Here is a 14012-nt window from a genome sequence, read left to right on the forward strand (position 1 = left end):
TATATATATATATATATATATATATATATATATATACATATATATATATATATATATATATATATATATATATATATATATATATATATATATATATATATATATATATATATATATATATATATATATATATATATATATATATATATATATATATATATATATATATATATATGTATATATATATATATATATATATATATATATATATATATATATATATATATATATATATATATATTCTACTACTACAAGCAGCATAACTGTTATGAAGCGTTTTAGTTCCGTTATCCTTTTAGCCTGCGCATGCGCAATGAGTCTTGTTTGTTTTGATACTTTCTGTTTTGCCGCGAAAAAATGTTCAGTAATAGCGGTACGTCAGTATCTTTTCACCGTCCTGCTCCAGTTTTCACGACAGAAGAGCGTCCCTTGTCTACCAAAAAAAGTAAGGAAGCTCAAGTTGTTACACAACTAGTAAATCACGGTGAAATAGACGTTAAAAATAAAAATGGAAGTCCATAAGTGATGGCAGGGGTACCACTTCCTTTATCTTCTAGCCGATTTGATGTGTTTTTACTTTCGTATTTAAAGTTTGAAGCTCTAATAGGGTATATTTTTGTGCTCCACCTGGAATGCCAACTTTTATAGACTGACATACTACAGGTTTTGTAGAAGAATGACCTTTGTGTAGTGGTATTACAGGCAGTAAGTTGTGTGTGCAGGTGAGTGAGAGAATGGCACGGTAAAGGACGTGGATTGTTAAGGTGATTATTGACACACTGAAGGGAGACTGAACCTTAAGGACAGGTGTGTTAACATCGAATGCCAAGTAGGACAATTATTTACAAGTCGTTCTTAATATTTGCAATGACTGCCGACAGGTTGTCATGGTAAACAAATTTAGGGATTATCTAGGTAAGCCGCGCCCTCTATGTACTCAGTTCTCCCCTATTTTATATTGTAGATCTCATCTTTCAGTGTATTTTGGTAGCCAACCTGGGATAGCTAATTTAAACATGATTGTAGTATTCCAGTTTGAGTTTGGAGGCATATGCAGTCCTGCAGTTGGAGGTTTAATAAATCTTAATAAGTAGAATTTCATCTTTTTTCTTATTTCTTCATAATTTTCTTCACAGACTTGGAGACTTTCTTAGAAAGCTAGGGTTTTGGATAGGGAAAATCATATTTGAGTGAAATGTGGTACCTGCTAAAAAGCTGTAGGGAGTTAACAAAATTCATCTAAACTTAACCAATTTAACTTTGTTAGGCACTAACCTTGCAGGACACATACTCTAGCTTGTTGAGAATCTTTGCCTTGTCCTTGTGGTGGAGAGCAAGTCATGCCGTGTAACTATCATGACAAAACTCACACTCAGTGTGCACATCAGTACGAGAAGAATACATTGAGTAAATTTTAACTTACCTAATATTGTTATTGCCATTATAAAACAATGCCATCCCACAGGAATTTATTGTAAACTTTATTACATAGAAACATTTTGTTGTACATACAAACAAGTTTAAACTTAAGTTAGATATAATGAAAGTAAATACTTAATGCCTCACATGCTACAAAATCAGTGTCTTAAGTAGTCTTCTCACACATTTTATATATACATAGTCATGTGTTTCTAACAATCCTAAGGCTACCTTAAGTTTTTAAGCAAGAGGCTTCAACTTTTCTCACTCATTATAACATTAATCCAGTTTCAACCAAGAATCTTCTTTCCACAGGCTCTACACATATTTTAGCTTTTAAATAAATATACTTGTTCTTTCCCCTCCTCCTCCTCTGACTCTGACTTTATTTACATTTGAAGGAAGCAAAATCTACTAGTCAGGTAGCAAGAGTATTAATTTGAGTAATTTTGCTCCCAGGCCCGAGGCACACCAAGGTTTGCTGCACCTCCAAGAGCCCCAGTCAAGAGTTGTCCAGTTACAAGAATATTTTCACGAGTAAATGACTGTGATGGACCTCAGCCTGTGTCATTCCGGGAAGATTCAGACACTTGTAAGTAAAGGGCAAATTGTGGAAATTTCTGTTATATAAAGTTTGAAAGTTTAAGGTCTGTTATTGTTTTACTGTTATGCATCATGATTCTCTCTCTCTCTCTCTCTCTCTCTCTCTCTCTCTCTCTCTCTCTCTCTCTCTCTCTCTCTCTCTCTCTCTCTCTCTCTCTCTCTCTCTCTCTCTCTCTCTCTCTCTCTCTCTCTCTTTTTTTTTTTTTTTTTTTTTGAGAGAGAGAGAGAGAGAGAGAGAGAATACCACAATTTTAATTTCTTCATAGCCACTGTCTCTAATAGAGGTGATAAAGCAGTCAGCATTAAATGACACACTTAAACTTGCTTGGCTTTTCATAAATTAAATCATATGTTTATCGTTATAATAAATACAATTCACATATTCTTCCCCCTGAACAGCCTTCATTGTTCAGAGTTCAGTGTACAGTGCAAAGAAGCCTGAGCTGTACTTTGAACAATGTTACACCATAGAGGAAAAGCTTGGTGCTGGCTCCTTTGGGGAAGTGTATCGCGTGAGGAGCAAAGAGGATGGATCCCTGTATGCCTGTAAGAAGACTCTACTTCGATTTCGTGGTGAAGGAGACAGGTATGGAGGCTGATATTTATGTGATTGTCTTTTTTGTTTATTAAAATACATTTGGTTCTCTGTCAGCATTCGTATGGCCCCACATGTATATTTATACAAATATATGTGGCTGAGTATAGGCATTGAATAATATTTTTTAAATTATCATATGCTCACTCATTTTGTTGTGAGACTCCTTACATTTTGTTTGTCTTATCTGTCTACCTACCCTCTGTCTGTCCATCCACTTAGTTGTTTATTTATCTTGAAGTATGCACCTTAGAATTTCCTCAAGTGACTGTTCAGAGCAAGAGCATCCACTTCTTTAACTCATCATGTGCACACAAGTTCTCACACTCTCATACTGTTCTCTGAACAGCTGTAATATTCCTCTTTTTCATCCTCCTACACTTACATTTTGTGGAGATACTCCAGTATTTGACCATCTGCTATTAAATCTGTCTTTAGAATCAAGGAATTTTAATTGGCTCACAGTTATCAAATACTATTTGCATGTTAGTGTTTATTTTCCACTGTGACCATTCAGTTAAGTAATTGTGTTGGTTGATTGATCACTCTTTTCTTGAAATATCTTACATAATAAAAGGTAAGACAGCAAGATGCATATGCTTTGTGTCTGCATATAGCAAAGCCACTAGCCAACAAAACAGAATGATGCACACCATAATGCCTAGCAGAGGTAAGGCATTACAAAATGTAGTGTTTTATATCAGAGCAAAAGTGACTTAAAAATTTACATAACAAAAACATGCAGTTCTCCACGGGCACCAGATAATTGGAGCTCCTCTGTATTACTCTCTTTATTTTCTGTGTTAAGATAAGGAGGGTTACTCGGTCTTCTGGCTTATAAGAAAGTAATATAGATAATTATACTACTATGTTTCCATTAAGTAATATTTCATAGGATCTTGCATTTCACTTACCATGTTACTCTTAAGAATCCACAGTGTCAAGTCAGAAGATGGCTCATACAATACTACTTTGTGCTGTCATATGCTTTACATTATGGCAGTTTGTTCAGTGATGTATGCTGGTTCACAGTACCGTGAGTCTACCCAAGTCCATCTGTAAATATTTTTTTCCATATTGATGTATGGGGATGTATTTCTTCTTTGTTCTTATTTATTGCTTCATATAAAAAGACTAGTTGCCAAGGCAGGTAATTGAAGAGTTTCATGAACACCACGGTCATATTTAGTCCCAGCATGCCTTGTGCCTCTTCCTTTGAAGATCATGTTTCATGAAGGTGAGAAATAAATTAATGTTGATATTTTCAGGGTTGCCCAGTAGAAGGGATGAAGGAGTGAGGATACTGTTTTTTGTATGGTTTTTAAGAAAATTTACTTTTTTAGAGATTTTTATTTGGTTATTTATTTGGCTATTTATTTATTTTTTTATTTATCTATTTATTTATTTACTTATATTTTTTAATTAATTAATTTATTTATTTTCATTTTATTTTATTTATTTATTTATTTTATATATATATTTATTATATATATATATATATATATATATATATAGTATATATATATTATATATATATATATATATATATATATATATATATATATATATATATATATATATATATTTTTTTTTTTTTTTTTTTTTTTTTTTTTTTTTTTTTTTTTTCTAATGGTTGCATCTCCTTTTACCAACTTTGACTATTAGGCAGAGACGAATGAAAGAAGTGCAGAAGCATGAGAAGTTGGCAAAGCACAATAACTGTGTACAATTCTACCGTGCGTGGGAGGAGCGGCAACACCTTTACCTCCTAACTGAATTGTGCAGAACATCCTTGGCAGATGTAGCAGAAGACCGACATGATCTTCCTGAGTCCGTTGTTTGGGAGTACCTTGTGGATTTGCTACAGGTAAGTATTGTGGGTCAAGTGGTAGTCTAATAATCTTAGATGGGTGGCCTAGACATCACATACTCATTCACACTCTCAGCCCTGTCAGCCCCTGGTGGAAAGGAGTAGTCATTCTTCTCTCATTCAGTGCTCTCTTCATGCTCTTCACACTCAAAACATTTTTATAATTCTATTTCATTCAATAATTTCTCTACTTCTTCAATGTTCCATGTTTCAGCACCATACAGCATAATGGGCACCACCATTCCCTAACATAACTATCTCTTTACACTCATCTAGTGGCCTATGTTTAAAGATCTTTTTCAATCCACCAAGTGCTTTTCCTTTTTTCTATATCCTGCACTTTACCTCAGTCTCTGCTCTTCTGTCCATTGCAACTGCTGATCCCAAATACTTGAAACAGTCCACCTCTTCAGCTGTTTTTCCATTCATTCTTACATCCATCCTTTCACCACAATCTCAAGCATTTCATTACTGTACTTTTATCACCATACACTTTTGCCTTCCTCCTACATAGACACTCATATTCCTCCACCAGTCTTTTTTAAGTTCCCCTCTGAGTCAGCCACCAGAGCTGTATCAGCAAATAGTAGCTGACTCAGATCCCATACCTTTGTTTCAGTGATCAAACTTTGTCTAAAACCCTCATACGAGTATTCATGTCCCTTTACTACACAATCTATATACGAGTTGAACAGCCATGTTGACATTACACAACCCTGACACAAACTTACTTTGACAGAATTCACACACACCACAACTCTCACACATAACCTGTTATTTACAGAGAAATTTTTCACTCCTTCCAGCAACCTGAATCAAAAGCTTTTCATCTCATCAACTCCTCTCCTCTAACTGACTGTCTTCAGCCTCTCTCTCATCACCACAGTGTTGCATCTCTAGCTGTCTTCTACCGCTAATTTCATGCTAACTGCCCTTCTGATCTTGCTAACTGCATGCCTCCCCTCCTCCCGTGGCCTCGCTGCACAAGACTTTCTTCTTTCTCTCACACTATTCTGTCCACCTCTCTAATGCAAGAGTTAACCAGTATTCTCAATCATTCATCCCTTTCTCTGGTAAATTCTAGAACTCCCTGCCTGCTTCTGTATTTCCACCTTTCTATGACTTGAATTCCTTCAAGAGGGAGGTTTCAAGACACTTATCCTTCAGTTTTTGACTACCACTTTGGACCCTTTTATGGGACTGGCATTTCAGTGGGCTTTTTTTTTTTTTTTTTTTTTTTTTTTTTTTTTTTTTTTTTTTTTTTCTCTCTCTCTCTCTCTCTCTCTCTCTCTCTCTCTCTCTCTCTCTCTCTCTCTCTCTCTCCTCTCTCTCTCTCTCTCGTCTCTCTCTCTCTCTCTCTCTCTCTCTCTCTCTTGGCCAGTGTCCCTGTTACATAAAAATAAAAAACTTTGTATATTTTCAGAATATCCCTTAGTCTTTTCCTGTCAGTCTGATCATACCTGCCTTATTGCAGAAGTCTGGTCTACATAACCTCTTCCCTTCCTAATACTTTCCTGTTCCTCTTGGATGGCATTTTCTGTTCCTTTCTTTATCCTTATCAGCACCCAACCATACACCTTTCCTACCATGCTTAGCGAACTTATACCTCTATAGTTACAGCATTCTTGTTTATCCCCTTTTGCTTTATACAGAGGAACTACACATGCATTCATTCATGCAGCTTGCCAGCAATAAAGGACAGATTCAGTAACCTGTATGATATTCTTCCCACCACTCTTTAGGCACTCTGCAGCACATCTATGAAAACTCATAGCTTTCCATTTCCTTATTTTCTTCACAGCTTCTCATAATTCCTCTCCCTTGATTGGCACACTCACTGTTTAATTCTCCTGATGTATTGACAGTTTCCTCCACCAACTGCAGCAATCACTGCTCCATTATCCTCCTTTAGTAGTAGTAGTAGTAGTAGTAGTAGTAGTAGTAGTAGTAGTAATAGTGATAGGTTCATATGAAGTATATTTATAGATCATGCTGGAAGTTGTCTGTGTATTGTTTCTCTATCATCCTTTAGCCAAGTGTAATACTTTGCATTTGTCTTTGTCTTATCTTTGTTTTGACCACTGTTATCTTTACTCTGCTCCTTGTTGTGTTTTAGGTGAGAGTACACATGATATAGAAATAGAGTGCTTGTAAAAAAAATTGGCTTTTGTATAATATTTAATCTTTCTGTGAAATATTTTCTTCAATATCCTGATGTACTTCTTTTGCAGGGTGTAAGGCATTTACACAACCACAAACTTGTTCACATGGACATCAAGCCTGACAACATTTTTATTGGCTTTGATGGGCTATGTAAGCTGGGAGACTTTGGTCTAGTCATTGATTTATCACAGGTAAGGAATTAAAGGTGTCTGGAATAGTTTTAGAATAAAAATAGTTAAAATAGTAATAGATTCAAAATTATTTCCTCTTTCTTCAGAACTTATATGAATACTGAGAAAGTTGCAATGCTAAACTGCATTGAGAATTATGAACAAAATTAATTAGTTCAGTGCTATTAATTTATTTACTCCTGATCATAAATTTTCTATCATTATCTTTAACTTTCACCTTTAGGGTTCAGATCATGAAGCTGTGGAAGGAGATCCAAAGTATTTGGCACCAGAGGTTATGAAGTTGGAATTTGGTCCCCCTGCTGATCTCTTCAGCTTAGGAATGACCATTCTGGAACTAGCCACAGACCTTGACCTTCCGAAACATGGAGATGCCTGGCAAAAGCTCAGACAGGGTGAGCTTCCTCCTGCAGCCAATGGTAAGCTGATTAAAGCTAATACTGAGTGATTTAAGAATGATAGATTGATCATTGAACATTCAGAATAAATGGTTCTACCCTAAGTAATTTTGGACTACACTATAGGGGAATGCTATTGTAATTATGCATTGCACTTTGCAGGTGTTTCTAAGGAACTACAAAAATTGTTGCTTGGTCTGCTACATCCAGATCCAAAGAAGAGGTTGACAGCTGACCATGCTCTCTCACTTCCAGTGATTAAAAGAGTTCTCATTCGCAAGGGCATTAAAGATGCCCTAAGAAAATCAGTAAGATACAGTCACATTATTATCTGAATGAAAGTTATGGTATATTTTGTATATGTCAAAGTCTTGCAGTGTTCCACACTGTTGCACACTTTTTTATTTATTTATTTATTATTATTTTTTTTATTTTATTTATTTATTTATGTATTTATTTATTTTTATTTATTTATTTTTATTCATTTATTTATTTATTTTTATTTTCTTTTATTTTTACTTTATTTTTATTTTATTATTTTTTTTATTCATTTATTTTATTTATTTATTTTTTTATTTATTTATTTTTTTCTTAGAATTGATTTTTTTTTTTTTTTTTTTTTTTTTATCAACAAACCACAATTTGATATTATAGCTTTCTTCTTTAATAGGAACTAGTAGAGGTCCCCAGTGTTGCCCATGGCCTAGCTTGCCTTTTTGCTTTGTTTTCCTGTTGTCTTGATGCAGTGTGATTAGCAGTATCAGCTTGTCGGGGAGCCTTTCGCTGTCCTTGGGTCTCTTGTAGCTTGGACCTTGCCATTCTAGCTGCAACAGCTTGGAGATGATCTTGGTGCTGCTCATCACTCTCCTGTTCTCTGATTCTTATTGCTCTGTCAGCATTGAAGTGTAGCTGAGCTTGATGCTCCCCTTCACTCTCTTGTTCTCTTCTTTCTCTCACAACATGCAGAAGCATTTCTACCATTAATGCTTCATTATTTGGAAGCACATTAGATCACAATCAGTGATCACTTGGCTGGTTTAGAGGTGTGTTGAGGTCAGTCAAAGTTCACGAAAGAACTGATGACTGTCCAAGAAACTGCTGGTCCTTTATACAAATGCTCTACCATCCAGAATGATCTGGAAGCTGATTAATTAACCGTGAGATAGTTACCTTGTGATCGGTTGCTGTGGTATTGCACAATGTTACATCTAATGTGATTGGTTGAGGAGGTATTTTATAATGTTGCACCTTTGAATTTTTTTTAAGCAGGAATAATCTCAGTTGATCTTGATTCATCATGATTGATCCTGTTTCACCATAGCACCATGGTTTTCAGCAGTATTTTACAGCCTTTAGCAACATTTTACAGGCTATAGCAGTGTTTTTACAGCCTTTAACTGTGGTCCTCACTATCAAGGTTTTTTAGTGGCAGCAACACCTTGACCTGCAGTGACTTTGAATGATCTTAGAGTTAAATCTGACATCATTTATATCCACTGTAATCAACATTTCCTTACAAGTTTGTACTTCATAAGTTCCTATCTCAGCCAGATTTTATCTAGTGATGTAAGAATAAAATGGTCTCTAGCTGCCTCAGATGACCTCAGAGGACCCCATATTTTCCTCTGTAAAAAGTTATCAACCTTGACACCTTTTTGGCCATGTCCACAGCCACACCCACTGAGTATATAGTGAACACAAACAAACAAATTCTTTCACTTATTGTATAGATGAATTAACCTTAGTTCGGGAGGTTGATTTTTTTGTGGTAAGAGGTATGAACATGAGCATTATGGTATCTATGTACATTTTTATTGTGTTATTTTAATGATGGTCCATGATGTTTATTCATATATTTGTCTCCAGGTGATGAGAGTGAAGACTTTGATGACACAGACTTGGTTCTTCATTGTCTTTTGTTTGTTCTTCTTAGTGAAGCCTGTTACTTGTCTGTGGAAGAAGACCTCAGAAGATAATTTAGACACTTCAAAATTTAATACTTCTGGAATTAATATAACTACAGACTTCTCAGATGGTGAGTTAATGAATTTAATTGAACTTAGCTAAATAACTTATTAATTCACAAATTTAAGTGTTATTTTCCACCAGTGGTGCTTTTGGTCATATTTTTCATAACTTTTACGTATGGACATCTTTTGCATCATATTTCGCATTGTATAAAAGCCAAATGTATTATTTTTTATTTTTATTCTTTTTAATTTATTATTAATTTTTTGTTTTTTCCTACTAATCTTCCTATATTTTTCTGGTTACTGGAAAATGACAGAAAACTATTTGGATCTGGTTAAATGCTGAATCTCATAGCAGTTCTTTCAGTATATTAGAGGTAGTTCAGTATTTTTGTTTTCTTTATATACCCATGCTCAAGAATTTATTAATGAGAAGAATCCTCATATTTTATGGCAAACAGTACATGACATACTATGTGTGCTATAATTAAAGTGGTTTTGCTTTTAAGTAATATAAACTAGGAATTCTTTCTGGATGGAATAAAGAGAACTATGTAAAAGAAATAGTAATAATGTATATCAAGGATTGAAACTTACAGAGTATTCTTTTGCTTCAAAGTCATTATCTTGCTTCATGTTCCTGGCAGTATTGATTTCAATGCTTGTATTTAGAAGATTGTGTATGTGTAAGTAAAAGTGTAAGTGAAATTGAAGGTCTTAGTAACAAAGAAAGACCACTTTCAAGGTGGAAGGATAAGTAAAGGAGTACATGTGTGAGCAAGGTGCCAGCAGAGGCTGAGCACTTGGACTTATTCTCATAAGGAGCAAAGTTTCAGAGAAGTTCTTAAACAATTAGTTGTGGTGGCAAAGAACTAACAGTTACATAAGTAATAGGTGACATGGGTATTGACTTCAATGTTTTCAATGCTGATCCCCACACTCAAGAAAGCAAAATTTGTACTTATTTTTCCATTGTTTTAACCATGTCATGCTATATAAATCTCTCTCTCTCTCTCTCTCTCTCTCTCTCTCTCTCTCTCTCTCTCTCTCTCTCTCTCTCTCTCTCTCTCTCTCTCTCTCTCTCTCTCTCTCTCTCTCTCTCTCTCTCTCTCTCTCTCTCTCTCTCTCTCTCTCTCTCTCTCTCTCTCTCTGCATTTTTATACAGGTGAAGGTCTGGATGAGCACAGTCTTGCCCAACCTCTGTGTGACCTCTCATCCTCTAGCAGTGAAGGATCTCAGTTTCTCAGCAAGCCATGTGTGAACTCTACTCCAATCAGCTATGGGAAAAATTGTAACTCCATGATGACCTCACCAACAAACAGAAGCAGGTATGTTTAGTTGCCACTATTATCATCATTATCATCTGTATTTTTAATTTACATGATCCCAGGTTGAACAGGGACAAATTGTGGGTTTCTCGTCTTTTACAAGTACAGTAGTCCCTTGGCTGTGATTTTTTTTTTTTTTTTTTTTTTTTTTTTTTTTTTGAAGGACACTGGCCAAGGCCAACAAGAAAATATGATAAAAAAAAAAAAGCCCACTGAGATACCGGCCCTGAATAGGGTCTGAAGTGGTGTTCAAAAATTGAAGGATAAGTGTTTTGAAACCTCCCTCTTGAAGGAGTTCAAGTCATAGTAAGGTGTAAATACAGAAGCAGGAAGGGAGTTCCAGAGTTTACCAGAGAAGGGGATGAATGATTGGGAATACTGGTTAACTCTTGCATTAGAGATATGGACAAAATAGGAGTGAGAGAAAGAAGAAAATCTTGTACAGTGAGGCCACGAGAGGATGGGAGGCATGCAGTTAGTAAGATTAGAAGAGCAGTTAGCATAAAAATACCAGTAGAAGATAGCAAGAGATGCAACATTCCAGTGATGAGAAAGGCTGAAGACATTAGAGGAGAGGAGTTGATGAGACAAAAAGCTTTAGTTTCCACACTGTCTAAAAGAGCAGAGCAGTATGAGTGGACCCCCCACCTCCCACCTGTTATTACATATATATATATATATATATATATATATATATATATATATATATATATATATATATATATATATATATATATATATATATATATATATTATATATATATATATATATTATAAAATTTAGAAGTAGTGGAGAAGAAATGTTACATGTAATGGAAACAAAGTGTTTGAGGAGTATGTGTGGAGTAACATGGAGGGACAGGATAAGAAATGAGGATGTAGGAAGAACTGGTGTTTTGAGAGAGTTTGCTGGGCAAGGAAATCAGTGTGTGTTTAGATGGTTTGAACTAGTGGATAGAATGGAGGACAGAAAATTAGTAAAGATACTAATAAGGTCAGATGTATGTGGTGGAAGGTTAAAAGGAAGACCTCACATGGAGTGGATGAACTGTTTGAAGAGAGCACTAAATGAGAGAAGAATACTTGTGCAACAAGCAAGAGCAAATGTGTGTGGTAGAAGTGAATGGAGAGCAATATCAGTTAGTACATGAAAATTATGTGGTTACATTGACACCTGGGAAAGGGTGTGAGCATACTTGGTAGGTCCTATTGGTGTATGGATACAGTTAGGATGTGAGGTATTCTGTTGGAAGACCTGGCGATTGTTTTGGTTTCAGGTTTGTAGTAAGTGCAGGGTAGGGAACAGTCTCATTATGAAGGGACAGATGTAAATTATAATAGTGTATGCTATCAGGTGTTGCTGTTGATGTGTGTGGCCAGCTATGCTATGCCTAAGCTCATTGGGTGTAGTACAGTAGTTCATGAGACTATCCCTTTCCACTGGAGGCCAAAGGTGTTAAGAGTGTGAATGCATAGTGCTTTGTTTAAGCCACCAGATCTAGGATTGCTAGCCTGTTAAATAGATAAATAGGTGAATGTGGTACTAGTTGCAGCACGACCTGAAACAAAACAACTCCATTTCATCTGTATTTACTGACTCTCTTTTCCTTCTGTCCTAGTTTCATATGATGAGGATGGAAATTAATAGTTTGTGTTTTGTTTTCAGCCCACACTCAAGTTCCTATGATGATGGTAGCCCAGTTCTGTTCCGCAAACCCACTCCGCTTTCCCGAAGTAACCATTCCTTTAGGCAGCAAATGAATGATAGTGGAGCTCTTTCCTCATCCACCCGTGACCAACTAAGCCCCATTAATATGAGTAATGAGACATTCCTCATTACTTCGAAAAACCTTATTTCCTTGTTCAATGCTGCAGAGTTTGATGATGATGATTAAGCTATGTACCTCTTTTGTATTTATATGTATTCAAAAGCTAACAGAGTTCATCGGTGTACGTTGTAGTAAATACACTTTAAAAAGTAATTTGTGAATGTTTGGTGTGACAGAAATCACTAAATACAGCTGTTATTACTTAGATCATTACAGGGGTTTTAGTTTTTGTCAGAAACTAATAGTCATCTGCATTTATTGAATTATTTCACCAAGAAACTAAAATTATTAGTTATACCTTATTGCAAATGTGTGTGTGTGTGTGCATGCATGTGCATTTGAGCTTTGCACACAAAGTGCAAAGTGTGTGCACACTGAGTGCACAGTGCATACATGTATATGTCTTGAATGGTTGATCAGTGCAATGTTGAGGCTGCCTGCAGTTGTAGTGAATAACCCCATTTTTTGGCAGAGGAGCAACTGTAGGTTGATATCTCTTGTACTAGAATAAGAGTAGGAAAAAAATTATGTTTCTATTTTATTTCTCTTTATATTTTTCTACATTGATTTATCATGTTATGAAAATACACTATTGGTTTTGGATTCAAGGAATTTACTTTTTATGTGTGTAGAAGTGGGTTTTCTCATGTTTTTACTTAATATAGATGTCATAATAACAATCATCTGAGTTATTGCAAAACTGCAATACATCTGAGCCTATTGGGAGATTTATAATTATATTCTATCTGAGATCCATAACAAATTTATAATATATTTTCCTTTTGTTAGTCATACCCATACAAATAATAGGAGTGTATATATAATACATTTAATACTGAGTTCATAATTGAAAATGTGCATATTATGTGGAACAAAGTTTTCTTAGCAAAGAAAAGATCCCAATTGAATATGTGAATCAAGAGTGATTGTGTTAAGAGAATTGTTGGATTTCACAGCTCAAACAAATATGAGAAAATATGCATATCCAAAAGATTTTCTTTGCTTTGCTATCAAATTACTTTTATTTATGAAGTTAGTCATACACTTACATCATGTAACATGTTGGTTACCTTTCTGATTTGTAGCATTGTGTACTCAGTTGGTGATTAAGTATTTTACAAACAGTTGTTTTCTTGAAGAAAATATTATGATCATACTTTTGTAGAATATATTTGCCATCCATATATCTAAATCTGTGATGCCTCATACTCTAGGAACTCATTCCAAGGGAGTTGCAGTAACTTACTACATCTGTGCCTTACTTTGCCTAATGTTTATTTTGTGTACAGTATTTAAGTGCATCATGATGAAGCAAAAACTTCCATGTCATCATGAATAATCAAAATATTTTACATAATTATATAATGATAATGTAAGTAAAATAGCTCTGATTTTTCCAAAAAATTTTGTCACAGGATTTGATGGAAAAATGTTCATGGCCATTGTTTACTAACCATTAATGTCCTTAAATGTCTTCCATTTAAAGAAAAAAGTGTTCTCAAAGACAATCTGGTTTAAAAAAGTATTAGAGTACAGTTTTGATGGTGAGGAGAGATGTACTTCTTATTTATATCAATTGCATTGAAAAATAAAATCCAGTAAGACTAAAAATTCATGTTTCTTTAACTTTTCAATATTCCTTTCAA

General features: G+C 34.8%; 1 protein-coding gene across 1 annotated transcript; it reads left to right on the forward strand.

Moving 5' to 3' along the window:
• The first annotated feature begins 295 nt into the window (after positions 1-295).
• On the forward strand, positions 296-13977 carry LOC135104219 (membrane-associated tyrosine- and threonine-specific cdc2-inhibitory kinase-like). Its single transcript, XM_064011356.1, has 10 exons — positions 296-445; positions 1879-2011; positions 2422-2608; positions 4283-4484; positions 6719-6841; positions 7065-7260; positions 7402-7547; positions 9106-9274; positions 10375-10537; positions 12204-13977. Exons 1-10 carry the CDS (start codon positions 314-316, stop codon positions 12430-12432), a joined length of 1680 nt encoding a protein of 559 aa, XP_063867426.1. The 5' UTR covers positions 296-313; the 3' UTR covers positions 12433-13977.
• The last annotated feature ends 35 nt before the right edge of the window (positions 13978-14012 follow it).

The sequence above is a fragment of the Scylla paramamosain genome, chromosome 10, assembly GCF_035594125.1.
Source record: "Scylla paramamosain isolate STU-SP2022 chromosome 10, ASM3559412v1, whole genome shotgun sequence".
Classification (NCBI taxonomy): Eukaryota; Metazoa; Arthropoda; class Malacostraca; order Decapoda; family Portunidae; genus Scylla; species Scylla paramamosain.

Coding starts and splice junctions, on each gene's coding strand:
- LOC135104219 (XM_064011356.1), top strand. CDS start 314: ATGAGTCTTGTTTGTTTTGATACTTTCTGTTTTGCCGCGAAAAAATGT. Junction 2,012..2,421: donor CCGGGAAGATTCAGACACTT/GTAAGTAAAGGG, acceptor CCCCCTGAACAG/CCTTCATTGTTCAGAGTTCA. Junction 2,609..4,282: donor TTTCGTGGTGAAGGAGACAG/GTATGGAGGCTG, acceptor TTTGACTATTAG/GCAGAGACGAATGAAAGAAG.